The sequence below is a fragment of the Macaca nemestrina genome, chromosome 17 (genome assembly GCF_043159975.1).
Source record: "Macaca nemestrina isolate mMacNem1 chromosome 17, mMacNem.hap1, whole genome shotgun sequence".
NCBI classification, from domain to species: Eukaryota; Metazoa; Chordata; class Mammalia; order Primates; family Cercopithecidae; genus Macaca; species Macaca nemestrina.
The window spans coordinates 59,420,128-59,435,567 of record NC_092141.1 but is presented as its reverse complement, the minus strand read 5'-3'; the positions used below and the strand labels follow the sequence as shown (position 1 = coordinate 59,435,567).

The 15,440-nt window shown below is 45.6% G+C and overlaps 1 protein-coding gene and 2 long non-coding RNA genes across 4 annotated transcripts in view; all 3 read right to left on the bottom strand.

Moving 5' to 3' along the window:
- LOC105472355 (family with sequence similarity 117 member A) overlaps positions 1 to 8,378 on the bottom strand; it is a 54,351-nt gene extending 45,973 nt beyond the window's left edge. Inside the window, exon 1 of one of the 2 annotated variants that reach the window (XM_011725516.3) lies at positions 8,138 to 8,378. In XM_011725516.3, the coding sequence (XP_011723818.2) occupies positions 8,138 to 8,333 (196 nt within the window). In that variant the 5' untranslated portion in view covers positions 8,334 to 8,378. The remainder of the gene's footprint in view (positions 1 to 8,137) is intronic. The other variant, XM_011725513.3, reaches the window with a different exon arrangement.
- On the bottom strand, positions 4,720 to 7,891 carry LOC139359617 (uncharacterized). The gene is made up of 2 exons (XR_011615769.1): positions 4,988 to 7,891; positions 4,720 to 4,885 (listed from the first exon to the last, which is right to left on the bottom strand). It is a non-coding gene; the product is annotated as an uncharacterized lncRNA (long non-coding RNA).
- Positions 8,379 to 9,983: 1,605 nt separating the features above from the next.
- On the bottom strand, positions 9,984 to 14,274 carry LOC139359615 (uncharacterized). The gene is made up of 3 exons (XR_011615767.1): positions 13,379 to 14,274; positions 13,153 to 13,247; positions 9,984 to 10,114 (listed from the first exon to the last, which is right to left on the bottom strand). It is a non-coding gene; the product is annotated as an uncharacterized lncRNA (long non-coding RNA).
- Positions 14,275 to 15,440: the final 1,166 nt, after the last annotated feature.

Below are 15,440 nucleotides of genomic sequence, written 5' to 3'. Positions count from 1 at the left end.
CAGTGATTTAAGGAAAGAAAGAATACTAACACTTCGGGGGGTTTTGCCTTGTAAGTAGCTAAAGAGAGGTATTACAGAGAGGGAACAGTATGTGGGGACCAGAAGTGGGAAAGACCATTCTGAGTGAGCCTGGGGGAGGTGTGGCTTACTCTCCCCACTCTGCTGCCTCCCCAGCAACTCAATCCAACAAGTATTTATTGAGCATGACACTCCCCATCTGCCCTGGCCCTCCCTCTGCAAAAACACTCAAATCTGTTCAAGCTGCAGGGTGAGTTCCATTGCACTTGAACTTGAAACATGAGGTGCCTACTCTTAAAAAGGCAGGCACACAATTTCCAGTATAGGGCAGAAGGGACTCAAGAGGTTTGAGAAAAATAAGGAATATAGCTGACTAGACAAGGCGAAACAATGTCACTTTTGAAAGGGAAAGGAAAGGAGAGAGTAAAAACTTAATTTAACCTTAGGGAGAATAATATATTGACAATTTTTTTTAAAGCCTTCTCAAAACATCCCAGTAGTTTTCTCTAATTAACCTCACCAAACACTAAGTATTTCTTCATTCTTTGCCTCTTCCAGCTTGAATTTATATTTTATTCACTTATGGATGTGTTAGCAATCTGCTTTTAGAGTTGCACATTAATCCTTCCTTTGACCTTTGAGGATGTAATATCTTGGTGCTCTCCTGCATGTCTTCATTTAGGATCAGATGATAAGGGACTCAAGTGGCAGAGCTGCGGGTGAACTAGGCTGCCCCTAACAAACATGGCTTCCCTGGAAAAGTCATCCTTCGTTTACAGGATAGGGAGCTCAGAGTCAGAGAGGAGGCACCCCGTGGATGGCTTGAGCCCAGGAGACTATGGTGAGCTATGATGGCATTACTGGATTCCAACCTGGGTGACAGAGCTAGACCCCATCTCTCAAAAAAAAAAAAAGAGAGAGACAAAGGCTGGGGGCGGTGGCTCACACCTGTAATCCCAGCACTTTGGGAGGCCAAGGCAGGGGGATCACTTGAGGTCAGGAGTTCAAGACCAGCCTGGCCAACATGGTAAAACCTCATCTCTACTAAGAATACAGCAATTAGCTGGGCATGGTGACTCACATCTGTAGTCCCAGCTACTTGGGAGGGTAAGGCAGGAGAATTGGTTGAACCCAGAGACGTGGAGGTTTCAGTGAGCTGAGATCACGCCACTGCACTCCAGCTTGAGATATAGAATGAGACTCTGCCTCAAAAAAAGAGAGAGAGAGAAGAGGCACCCCAAACCTACAGCTTTGTTCTGTCAAATACCATCCATCCTCTAAGAAGCCACATTCAGGCAGTCTCTGAGAGAAAACTCCTTAACCCTTGATCACAGGCCAGCTGCTTCAGAGCAACCAAAACCCTCCGAGTATTCCCAGGCCTCCCCTAGCCTCCACCCCTTTTACTAGGGAGCTGGGAGCTCAAACTGCTAATGTACGCAGAGCTGAGCTAAAGGCACTCCATCCCTCCTCCACTCCCCCAGCAACTCTCGAGGGCTCCTGAGCAAATCCACAAACCTGTATGCCTGAGCAGGGCAGGGTAAATGTCTGCACATGGCCTGGACTTCAGTTCCAGGTCCCTCAGGGCCTGGATTTGAACTTTTTCTATTATGAAATACTTCGATAGCATTCTTTTAAGTTCATTAAAGCCATCCTTGATTAGCTGTAGTGCTCCCACACAGTAAGGGTCGATCAAGGCGTATGTGGGCCTAAGGTGAAGCATTTAAATGACTGCAAAGCTCGGCATTCAGCTTTGTAGTGCCCCTGAGGGGAAAGCACAGTGCCAGGCAGAGTTTTCCAAACCAGGAGGTTTGGTGGGGACCATGAGCTGAGCCTGAACACTAGCAGCCAGCTGTTACGAGAACCTCCTACCATCCAGATGTTGCCAACAACAACGGCCCCTTCATGAGCTCCACAAACTGGAAAAAACTGGGGCACAGATAACTTAGAAATTTCAAATATCATCCACAACTCTTCCCTTTCTGAGATCAGGATTTGTTTTTGACCTAATAATGTGAGTAGATTTGGCTAATGTTTGGTTAATTCATATCCTGCTAACCAAATAATGGAGCCCTCTGTGAAGACTGAACCTAGACAAAGGGGGAAACTGACCAGATTTCCCACCCATCCTTTCTTTGCTTCCACTCTTCCCTGTTCCCACTTCTGTGACAAAGAAGGGTAACATGCATCTCAAAGGATGGCAGAGCTTACTAACCCAAGAAGAGACTATCCATTCTCACTAACTCACTCTCTGGTGAGCATCTACCTTTGCTCTGAACTGGGAGTGACACATAAGGTTTTCCTTTCCATTGCTTTAAAAGGGCTCCAGGGCCAGGTGTGGTGGCTCACGCCTGTAATCCCAGCACTTTGGGAGGCCAAGGCGGGTGGATCACCTGAGTCAGATGTTGGAGACCAGCCTGGCCAACATGGTGAAATCCCCCGCCCCGTCTCTAATAAAAATACAAAAAAAAATAGCTGGACATGGTGGTGCACACCTGTAATCCCAGCTTTTTGGGAAGCTGAGGCAGGAGAAATGCTTGAATCTGGAGGTGGAGGTTGCAGTAAGCAAAGATCATGCCATTGCACTCCAGCCTGGGTGACAGAGTAAGAGTCTGTCTCCAAAAAATAAATAAATAAACTGGGCGCGGTGGCTCACGCCTGTAATCCCAGCACTTTGGGAGGCCGAGGCAGGTGGATCACAAGGTCAGGAGTCTGAGACCAGCCTGGCCAATATGGTGAAACCCCATCTCTACTAAAAATACAAAAATTAGCCGGGTGTGGTGGTAGGCGCCTGTAGTCCCAGCTACTTGAAAGGCTGAAACAGGAGAACGGCTTGAACCTGGGAGGCAGAGGTTGCAGTGAGCCGAGATCGTGCCATTGCACTTCATCCTGGGTGACACAGTGACTCTGTCTCAAAAAAAATAATAAAAATAAAAATAAATAAATTAATTAATTAAATAAAAGGGCTCCAAACTGCCTGTGGAGTAAGGGTAAGCCCAGGCAGGTCTAGTCAGAACACTTCAGCTAGAGTCAAACGTGATAGTGTCAGTAAGAACTCCATAACCAGACCTGCCCCTCAGAACATGCCACACCCTAAAGTCTGAATCCTTTAGCAGGAAGGCTCTATGTGAGTCATTTAAGAATCTGGAGGAAGATGCTCTAACAGTTCTTCCAAGATCAAGGAATAGTGTGGCCCTGATGCCCATCACACCATTCAAACTAAACTGAATTCAGCAGAAAATACAGGCATAGTGTTCTCTTGGCTATTGAAGCCCACCAACCATTGTGGTAACACCTAAATTAGCACCATCACTATGAAAGGTTTGCATTACTGCCTCCAACTTTCTAAAAATCTATATGTCTAGAACGTGAGAGAACAATGTCCTCTTGCCATCACAGCCCACTGTTGTTCTCACCCCTCTGACACTGGTTTAAGATCTCTTAGTTCCATGTTATATAAGTGAGACCTTCTCGTACTATATAATCCTTTGCTATCCAAAATACTGAAGAACACATGGACTCACACTCCTTTGGGTACCAAAGAGATAAAGCAGTTAAGCAGCTAGCCCCCAGTTTCAAGGATGTCATCACTGGTGATAACATTTAAGAGTCAGATGCTTCAGCAGTGCATTTTGCTGACCATGTATGTGCCTGGTGCTGGCAAAGCTGTCAAAAGCAACAGTTAGCAGTGTTGGGCTAGGAAGTGTCTGGTGTTTTAATGCTTCCCAAACAGAAGCTGCCTCAATCACAGGTTTTAGAAGGGCAATTGTAGCTCTTAAAGGGTTTTAACTGCACCCCCAGGCCTCATTATAGCAAGATGATGCCTTGGCATGGAAAGGTTGGAACTCTCTTCTAATCTCCAGCCTGTTTCTGGCACCAGTAGCCATGTGGACTAGTTTGCTGTGGGCTTTCTCTTAGGGACTCTAATATGCAACCTCCTTTTTATGGTTCCAGACCTATCTAAACACCCATCCCCCAAGAAATAAGTTTTCAAAGCATTGCAAAGAAAGGCGTTTAACAATTTAATAATATAAGCACTGCAGCCTTGTATTCACGAAACAGCCATCCTGGGGAACCTAATCGACATTTGATATAAACTACCCTTCTTATGTCCCCGTGGGGAAGCCAATATTTTAGGGCAACCATGACTACTGCCAGCTCTCCTTAATCTGTTCAGAAAAATAAAAGGTAATGAAAAAAATTCAAAACAGGAGATAAGCCTAAAGTAATTTCCATCTGATTGTGAAATGTGTTCACTGCAGTTGTGGGCTGTCAGGTTGGGGCAAATTTGCCTAACAGTTAAGGTTTTATGTCAATTCAAATTAGCTTATGTCTACCCAACATATCACCTGACAATGATGGGGGTGGAGAAGCTGGATTCACACATGACCATGTTCTACAAAGATTGAGAACTGACTGGAAGCAGGTGACCCTCTTTTCTTTTGCCTTAAAATATGAGTGGGACTACAGGCTTGTTCATTTTCTTTACCGCCTTAGAATTTTCTGAGGTTTATATTACACAAGTTTGAAACTGATCTTTATATAGGAAAAACAGGTATACTGTTTGAGACAAGAGTTGGCAAACTTTTCTGTAAAGTGACATATAGTAAATATTTTAGGCTTTGTGGGCCCTACAGTCTTTATCACAACTCTTCACCGACAGCACAAAAGCAGCCCTAGACAATATTTAAATGAAGCAGTGTGGCTGGTTCCAATAAAACTTTATTTACAAAAACAGGTCCAGGGCCAGATATGGCCTGTAGATCATAACTGCCAATCCCTGGTTAAAGAAGGTTCTGGTGGTCAGAGGAGGTTTCAAGGCAGCATTTAGCTTCCCTGGCACCCAGCTGGTCCCAGTGGGGCTGGTCCACTGAAGAAATAATTTGCAAAGCTAGATTAACATTATCTTCATCCTAGGAACATACAGACATACTAAACAAGATAGGCAGGACTAGAACCCAGAACAATTCACCTCCTAGTCCTATTTTGTCCTTCATCATGGTCCTGGAAGAGCATAAAAGTTAGCAGCCTCTAAGTGACATAAGACACAAAAGAGAATTTAATTTAAGGGAGAATTGCAGTAAGAAATTTATCTTAGGTTTCTATTACCCACTAGTGGCTCTTAGCTTTTCTAGAGCTGACTTTCATTTTTCTCTCCACTCTCTTCAGCCTTCCTCACTCCTAGCCCAGGCTCATAAAAATGAAGCCATTCCTCATTTCACAAAGACAAACCTTATGGATGAATGGTTGCAGAAGGCAAATCCTGCTTTTTACACCATAACCCTTTTCACAAGGTCTAATATGTCTTGTCAAGAACACAGCAGGATGTGTGGTGGGGAGATAACTGCACAGCCCTGAGCGTTACATCACTTTGAGATGGGCAAGAGAAACAGGGACGACACTTAATTGTTCCTGAAGCCCAAACCCAGCTCTGAAACAGCTGGGTTTCAGAGCTCTATTTAGAAAGCTCATTTTAAAAGATGAGAGAATAAAAATGCAAGAGGAGGCCCTGAAATTCTGAAACCTGTAGTACTGGTTTCAGATCAATCTGGGTTTGCTCTTTGAAGCCTGAAAAGGCAATGGGCTCTGGCCAACAGTGCTCTCACGTTGGCGAGCAGAGGGAATAATAATATAAGCAGCAGTAAACACTTTTATAAATTTCTCATGTGCCAGGCATGTTTTAAGCACTTTCTATCTATTAACTCATTTAATTCTTATGATATAGATATTGTTATCCACAGACGAGGAAACTAAGACACAGAAAGAACTTCCTCAAAGTCACACAACTAGTAAATGGCAGAACCTGGATTTAAAACCCAGGCATTCCAGCTCCCAGTGCCATTCTCTTAAAGGTTTATGACTACAAGGGGTTTCCTTTTATCCCATATACTCTACTGTCCTAGAGAAAACCACCTCTGGTGCTTTCCAAGGCCAAGGAATAGAAATAATGTGAACACATACGTGGGCTTAAGTTAACATGTAAAAGCCCTGATGTGCCTCCAAAACAGAGGCCAGGTACATTCCCCTAATGCCTGGCCACAAAGAAGGCCACATGCTCTGGCTACTCTCTCCTCCTCCTATTTTTTCCCCTCTCCTGCCATACCGAAAATCTACAAATAATCCCCCCCACTACCAACTAGGCAAATGCCTTATTAAAGCTTCTGGGATATTAATAAGTGGATACATTATTGATCAGCCCAATCTATAAGCAAGAGTCCACCCAACTTACCCTAAATCACCTGACAAGTTATGCAGAGCTCTAGCTTCCTACATTTCTACCAGTATCCCAGGGCCTCTGGCTCTATAAAAGGAGCAGACCATGTAATGAACCCAGACATCCAAACCTACATTCTTCTCCCTTCCACAGCATCCACCAGCAATTGTCCTTTTAATATTAGTTCTATAGTAGACACAAAATAACTGATCTTAAAATATGATTGCTAATCAGTTTCCAGCTGCTATACAGGTAGGCTTTCTGTTATTTTCCACTAAAAGTGACTAAGGTTCTGGTTCTTGTTCTACCAACTTCCCGGGGTTTCAAGGAAGCCCAAACAAAACCAACAGGTTTGTAGTCGTGTGGTTTGGTTTATAACTCATGATAGGCATGAGTTAGTCTGGGCATTGCCTTACTCTGCACCACCAGATTCTAAACATACTTTTACTACTTGGTCACCATCTTGCTACCAGATTTGACCAAGTTTCTGCATCCCAAGATGTGATGCTAACATATACAGTGAAAAGTCCAGAAAGACTTGGGGGCTTTCTACCTGAGATCCTCTTAATCCCATTCCTACCTAGCAAGGAGTAGCCCTGTAGTAGCTACTACTCTGTAATAGCCCCACAGAAGGAGGAAGATGTGCAGTAACTAGGCTTAGTAATCATCAGAAGCTCAAGAGACTCTGGTTTAGAGAATGTCATTAACCGTTTAGATGGCAGGGATCATGACTTTTGTACATTTGGTAGAGGCTCCGGCTTTGGAAGTGTGCAATGATCTTTTCACATCTGGTGTGAATCAAATACAAGCCTCACTTTCAACTTATTGCCAACCTCCTCATGCAAGTAGGTTCCTTTTCCCGTTCCTAAGTACTTGCATTTGTGGGATCCGTCACAGATTGGAGTATGAAAGCAAGGTTAAGTTTGCTTCTCCCTAGTTTCCCCACAGCCACCACATCAAGCTGTTATTAAGAACCCATTTCAGTGCTGTTCAGAAAGTGGGGTACTTGCCACCGTGCACTTGACTGTAGCCCTCACCCCACTGCCACGTTGGCTGCAATGCCCAGGACAAAACAGCCTTGGTGGGTAGGGGGATGAAGGGAGTAGAAAGGCAGGGGGCAAAACTGCCCAGGTCTCTCCCCGCTACACACACACACACACACACACACACACACACGCTCGCACACAAACGATGGTTGGAATGAGACAGCCATATTAAGCAGGTCAACAATCTGGGAACATACAACTTCTGGGACACAGGGAGAAGAATGTAGGGAGCGTGGCATTTGCACCACGGTAAAAGCCGTTAAACTAACTTATTCCAAAGGGCTGAGAAGAAATCAGCTCCAGGAGGTGGCATAAAGGGAAGCGCACGTGAAGTGGTGGAGAATGGAACTCCAGCGCAGTAGAGAGGGATGCTGGGGCCAAACTCAAGCTGGAGAAGTAACACATGGCTGCACGGGGCTCTGCTCCATGCCCCTCCCCCTCCCCGTGTAGGCGTCCAGCGCCCACCGACTCCTGCTCCCAGCGCCAGCCCTCCGCACAGGGCGCCCCCACCGCCCGCCACTCCTCCTCACGCCTCGCTCCCACCCCCTGCATCTTCCACTCACCCCACACGACACCTCTGCCCACTTTTCGGTTACGCCCCCAAAGCCAGCCTCCATCTGCCAGGTCCCTCCCCTCACCTCCGGGACCCGACTCCCCGCACACTCCGTCCCAGCGGTGCTCCCCACGTTTTAAGGCTCCTCGCTCTCGCTCCCTCCGCCCTCATAGACTCTGAACGCCCCCTTTCTCTTCCCTCGCCCCCATCCACTTTCCCCTCACACTTCTCCCCGTCCCCTTCCCCCGGTCACGCGCCCCCCCTCCCCCAACGGCTCCTCCCACGGCACCCGCTCCAGGCCCGGCTCACCTGCACGGCCACCCCCGTCCCGGCGCTGGTGCGGCTGCTGCAGCTGGAAGGGGATCGTGGCCCTGAGCGGCTGCAGTCCAGCCCGGGGGGAGCCGGCGGGGGCTGGGGGAGAGCAGCCCCGTCGGAGCCCCCCCGACCCTCCGCGCCCCGGCCCCCAGGCACCTCCGCCTCTGCCGCCCGCTGCGGCCCCTGCCATGGCCCGCCCGGCTGCCTGCCTCAGCCCCACAGCGAGCCCCACACAGCCCCCCAACCCCCGCTGCCGCTGCTTATCTGCTCTACGGGGCGGTGACCGGCCCCCTCATCCTAGAGCTGTCATTGGACTGCGAAAACCCAGACCTTCCACCCCAGCCAATCCACGGCTTAGCCTTCCCTTTCCGAGGACGATTGGTCGATGTGCCTAGCGATCCAAGCCAAGACCCCACCCTCACACCGCCCCCTTCGGCTTTCCAACATCCCAGGAGCTGCTGATTGGCCTGTACAGAAGAGGGCTGGTTCTCCAACGCCACCAATGAGAAGACGCGGAATAGGGGAGCGTCACACCCAGTCCCAGGTAGTATGCAAATATAATGTCACGTGACGTCAGGCTGAGCTGGAGAGTTGGGGGGGGCGGCGCTGGGTGTAGGTTGGAATCAAACACTAGTGAAATAATTTTTGGGGGCGGGAGTAGGGAGCAGTGTCAAACTTTAAACAGTTGAGTCCCTGAATCACCCAGAAAGCGATACCTTCAAAAAGTATTACATTTAATTTAACCTAAAAAACATTAGTTTTAAATCCTTATAGGATCTCAGTGCTACTTACAACCTCCAAACTAAGAGCCTACAAATTAATGCAAGGTTTGCATATTATTTGCATGTGATTTGCATTATATTTGTGCATTTAATGGCGACCTTGCCTCATGTGACACTCACATCTGTCTTTCTCCACATTTCCAAGTCCCTACTTGGTGTTGATCCAACCTTAAAAAAACAATTGCTAGCCTGTAAATTAAATTGGGACTCTGAAAAGAAGCAGGGAATTTCCCTTCAGAGTCGTCCACTCCAGGTCTAGCTCAGCAGAGTGAAAGGAACAAAGCGACTAAAAAACTTGCCCAAGTTTGCACCGTGACTCCGTTAACAAATCCTGGTCTTCCCAGATCAATGCTCTCTGACCTACAAGTCAAAATGAGAGTGGAAGGTCCCCAAAGAGAATGCACGCAGTTGTGAAAAGCACATGCTGCAATATATATAAAGGGATTTGGGAAAGAAAATAACATTTAAGATACTATTAAAAAGCATTATGCTTCAAAAGAAAAAAAAATTACTCTTGGTATTTGTTAATCATTTTGTTCTACATATGGAAAAAGCAAAAGTCAATCAACCCTGGATTGTCTGTGATTAGGGACCATCCAAATAATTGAATAATTCCCTCCAGATTTATATTTAGCTGTGAATTCTATTTTTGATCTTGCTACAGATTTTTCTTTCTATTTCTGTTTTTGCCCAGTTTAATGTTAAAAAGAAGATATTCCCTGAAGCCATACTAACTAATCAGAGAAAAAGAGGTAATCTGGGAGCCTGCTGTGAGGCAAGGCGAGGTCATTCTGGGATTAAATATTGAAAGTAGATAATACCCAAAGTGGAAATTCAAGAGTGGGTTGAATATTAAAAGTAGCCTACATACACTGAATGAATTAAGGCAATGGAACATCCTGAAGAAAGGTTTTCTTTGCAAAGAGTGTACTTTTGCAGTTTTGAAGGATTTACCTCAAGATCTGACATTTGAACTGTTTTATTGATTGAAGAATTGCTGTACTACTTTTCCATGAAGAGGACAACCTAATCAAAGACAGTAATAAACAAAAATTGATGAACTGATTAAAAACTCAGTCTTTATAAGCTTAATTAACTCAGTTGAAAAAAGATATCTTGCATTTATATTGTTCCTCAATTTCAAGTAGTTCAAAGTCTTCATATACTTTTTAAAAATCCTCATGACAATCTGGAAAAGGAAAAACGTGGGTTCTTACCATGGTGCAAGTAGTGAAACAGAAGTCCAAAGAAGTGAGTCCTTTTGATTTCTAGCTCAAATCTCTAACACATCAATCATATTGAACCACCCTGCCTCACATCTTCATTAATAAAATCAGTAATGCTAGCAACGAATATTCATTGAATTCCTCTCTCCATGCTAGGTACATGTTAAGTACCATGCATACCTTATCTTATTTAATGCTCAAGATCACACTTGTGAAATAGGTATTATTTCCTCTTCACTGAAACTTCAGGGAGAAGTACAGTAACATGCCCAATGTTACCCAGGTAGCCTGATTCCAGAGCTGAGTTCCTGATCTCTATGAGTGTAAAATTTTCTTAAGAACACAGGATTGGCCGGGCGCGGTGGCTCAAGCCTGTAATCCCAGCACTTTGGGAGGCCGAGATGGGTGGATCACGAGGTCAGGAGATCGAGATCATCCTGGTTAACACGGTGAAACCCCGTCTCTACTAAAAAATACAAAAAAAAACTAGCCGGGCGAGGTGGCAGGCGCCTGTAGTCCCAGCTACTCGGGAGGCTGAGGCAGGAGAATGGCGCGAACCCGGGAGGCGGAACTTGTAGTGAGCTGAGATCTGGCCACTGCACTCCGGCCTGGGCGACAGAGCGAGACTCCGTCTCAAAAAAAAAAAAAAAAAAAAAAAAGAACACAGGATTACTGTTTATATCTTACATAAAGAGTCTCCAAAGATGCAAATCTGATTAAGATGCTAAAATTAACATCTGTCTAGTGTTTTATAGCTTTCACATACATTATCTCATTTAATTATCACAATAGGCATGTAAGGCAGAAAATGCAGACATTATTGTCCTCATTCTTCGGGAGGTTAAGTTCTACAGAGGCTAGGTGACTTGCCCAAGATCATCTTAGTAAATGGCAGACCTAGGACTTACATCCTTGGTCTTTTGACTCCAGATTCAATGCTTTCCCAACCAACACTCAACTTCTAGACCATTGGTCCTGCCTGAGAGGCAAAAGGTAGACTAGTTGGTCTTTTGAAAGCTTTTCTTGTCTGACAACTTATACTATGTTAGGACCCCTCAACATGTAAATTCTCAGTCTTAGGAGATGATGAGTGGTATTTATTAGCTGAGCCAGACAATGTGTGTTTAGAAGTAAAGCCCTAGGATGAGGATCTTGAAACACTTTGGGTAAGTGGCTTCCTCTCTCTGTGCCAGAATCACCCCTGCTCCATCAACCTCACAGACTTGTTCTAAAAATAAGGTGACACATTATTGTACAGATGCTTTCTTCCCTCAGAGAGAGGAGTAATATGCATGGTTCCATGGATACTGTGTTTAAACTTTATTCCAAAGCCAAGGTACCAGAAATTAAGAACCTGGACAGTAGAAAAAGAGCCAGTGGAGGTGGTAAAGCTGAAGAAATGGATCTTCTGAGTCCAGAAAGTCATGGTCTTTCTTGATAAGTTGCTGGCAAGACACTAAAGTTGATCTTAGCTGGAGGAGTGACAAGGGAGGCATGCATAGAAGAATTTGGTCCTCTCCTTACTAGGTATCATGCTCAACCAGCTGTCTCTTATTCTCTTCTCTATCACTAATAGCTTCTCCTGGCATGGGCATGATGGGAGGATAAGGACTACCTCTGAAGATGAACCCCTGTCTGCTTCCTCCAATGAAAGAAGCCTTGGCTTTGGGGAGGCTGTGTGCTGCTAAGGGGAGATGCCTTGCATTCATTACAAAGCATCTAACTTGCAACAAAACTTTGCTACTGCCCTTACTGTCATCCTTATCAACATCATTGCCATTAATTAATTAGCTCATCACAAGTTTATTGAAATGACCATTATGTACCAGACACTGAGCTAGGCACTAAGCTCTGAATGACAATAATGTTCAGAGACATTGTCCCTGTGCTGAAGTTCACAAGCCAGCAGGCCGTGAAGCCTGTATGCAGAAGTGGCCCTGGGCTAGATGCTAGTTCATTTGGGATACATGACCTGGTTCCTGCTTTCAGAGACTTTGGGTCAGAGGATCACACTTAAAAACATCAAAAGTAGAGGATTGGCCGGGCGTTGTGGCTCACGCCTGTAATCCCAGCGCTTTGGGAGGCTGAGGCGGGTGGGTCACCATGTAAGGAGTTCAAGACCAGCCTGGCCAAGATGGTGAAACCCCGTCTCTACTAAAAATACAAAAAATCAGCCGGGCATGGTGGCAGGCACCTTTAATCCCAGCTACTAGGGAGGCTGAGGCAGAGAATTGCTTGAACCCAGGAGGCGGAGGCTGCAGTGAGCCAAGATCGCACTACTGTGCTCCAGCCTGGGCAACAGAGCAAGACTCTGTCTAACAACAACAACAACAAAAAGTAGAGGATTAAAGATACTAAGTGCATCAGTAATTTTTTTTAATCTATAAGAGACTTATTTGCTTTATGGGTTTCCAACAGCAAATGCTTAGGCCCATGACTGCAGCATGCTCTTGGGATGTCCACAGCTAAATGTCAGAAATAAATGAGGACTCAAGGAATTGGCATTATTTTTCCTACAGGTGTAAGTCAGAGATATAGCCATTCCCCAAGCAGTCCCTATGAGGTTTCAAGTCTTAAAAGTTGCAAGAGTCTAAGATACTACCAAAGGCAAAAGGCTGTGGGGACTTTTGGCAGATCAGAGGATCAGCAGGGAAGCCTTACCCTGCTGGCTACTGAATCGAGAGGAACTTTCCACTCCTGAAGGACCTCGCTGGGCCTACATCCAGGGCACCTTGAATTCCACCCTGTGCCTCCATTTATGCCACAATAACCAACAAGAATGGGAGTTTCAAATCACTATTTTTACCCTTCAAAATATGATACCCAGTAGCAATTATTCAGCAGACTAGAGAAGTCTTGGTATTCCTTGGTACCTGGAAGACAGTCTTTGAACTTCCTAGTAAATTATAAGTGCTTACGTCTTTGCTCCCCCCTCCAAGTTCCAAAATAATAAAACAGAAAATAAGATGACGCAGATACACTGTGTCTCTTTCCGACCTACCTCCTTTACTCAGCCTCTGTCTGAAATGTCAGGACTGGCTCCTCCGGGAACAAGATCCTGAGGAAATGGGGTCAGAACTGAAGGAGCAAAGCAGCCTGAGAGGGATTGGGAAGGAGGGTTGAGGGAATGAATGAGGTTATGGGAACAGAGTAGGGAGGGGGGTCCTAGCCCTCAGCATCTCTTCCCACTCTGGTGCCTCCCTCTCCCTGCATCCCTTCCCTCTTACTCTCAGGGTAGCCAGATGGCCTGGATTTTGACCTTCAGTACTCTTCTCTGACTCATTTTGTCCCTTGCTGTGGCCCACCACATGCTGTCTTCTTTCTTAGTTCTCTCACTTGTTCCTTCTTCATTCAGACTGGCTGACATTCACCCCTTCAGTCTCCTTTTGCTCTCAGTAGGCATCTACTTTCCTTGCTAAATGGCAACCCTTTTAAAATGAAGATTCTCAGCTGGGTGTGGTGGCTCATGCCTGTAACCCCAGCACTTTGGGAGGCTGAGGCGGGCAGATCACTTGAGGCCAGGAGTTCAAGACCGGCCTAGCCAATATGGTGAAACCCCGTCTCTTCTAAAATACAAAAATTAGCTGACCATGGTGGCGTGCGCCTGTAGTCCCAGCTACTTGGGAGGCTGAGGTAGAAGAATCCCTTGAACCTGGAAGACGGAGGCTGCAGTGAGCCGAGACTGTGCCACTGCACTCCAGCCTGTGTGACAGAATGAGACTCTGTCTCAAAAATAAAATAAATAAATAAATAAATAAATAAATAAATAAAATGAAGATTCTCATCCTTGACAATAAATGATATGGTGTAAGTTTTCAAACAGGTAAAGGGTAAATGTAGGATTAGAGACATTAAAACTCTAGAATAGGCCAGGCGCGGTGGCTCATGCCTGTAATCCTAGCACTTTGGGAGGCCAAGGCAGGTGGATTACAAGGTCAGGAGATTGAGACCATCCTAGCTAACACGGTGAAACCCCTCTCTACTAAAAATACAAAAAAAATTAGCCGGGTGTGGTGGTGAGCACCTGTAGTCCCAGCTACTCTACTCGGGAGGCTGAGGCAGCAGAATGGTATGAACCCAGGAGGCAGAGCTTGCAGTGAGCCACTGCATTCCAGCCAGGGCGACAGAGCAAGACTCCGTCTCAAAATAAATAAATAAATACACAAATAAATAATAATAAAATAAAATTCTAGAATATTGGACTTAATGGCACTCTAAGAAAAATACAAAGTAGATTTTAAACAAACAATTGGAAGAAACATTAGAAACTATATGTGATTCGGCCTCTCACATTACAGACCTAGAAACAGATGCCCAGACAAGGGAAGGACTTGTCAGAGGCCATTCAGCAAATCAGAGACAAGCAAAGGACCAGGACTTCTGCATCCCGTTCAGTGCTGCCTCAAAACATAAACAACTTCTAAAAGAATTTAGGGCCAGGCATGCTGACTCATGCCTGTAATCCCACTACTTTGGGAGGCCAAGGTGGGCAGATCATGAGGTCAGGAGTTCAAGACCACCTTGACCAACATGGTGAAACCCTGTCTCTACTAAAAATACAAAAATTAGCTGGGCGTAGTGGTGCGTGCCTATAATCCCAGCTACTCGGGAGGCTGAGGCAGGAGAATTGCTTAAACCCAGGAGGCAGAGGTTGCCATGAGCAGAGATCGCGCCACTTCACTCCAGCCTGGTTGACAGAGTGAGACTCCGTATTAAAAAAAAAAAAGAATTTAGATGGAGTACTTTTCAGCCACAAAAAGGAACAAGCTACTGATATTTGCTACAGCATGAATGAACCTTGAAAACATTATGCTAAACGAAGGAAGCCAGGCGCAAAGAACTACATATTATGTACATGAAATGTCCAGAAAGGCAAATTTACAGAGAGAGCAAGCAGATCTGTGATTGCCTAGGACTGGAGGTGGGAGCAGGGATTACCTGCCAATCAACACTTTTTCAAACTCTTTGGGGTGATGGGAATGTTCCTAAGCTAGAATGTTATGATAGTTGCACAATTCTATAAATATACTTACAAATAATAGAATCGGCCAGGCTTGGTGGCTCACGCCTGTAATCACACCACTTTGGGAGGCCAAGGTGGGAGGACCACTTGAACCCAGGAGTTCAAGACCAGCCTGGTCAACATGGTGAAACCCTGTCTCTACAAAAAATACAAAAATTAGCCGAGTGTGGTGGCGCATGCCTGTAGTCCCAGCTACTCGGAAGGCTGTGGCTGGCAGATCTGAGCCTGGGAGGTGGAGGTTGCAGTGAGCCATGATCATACCACTG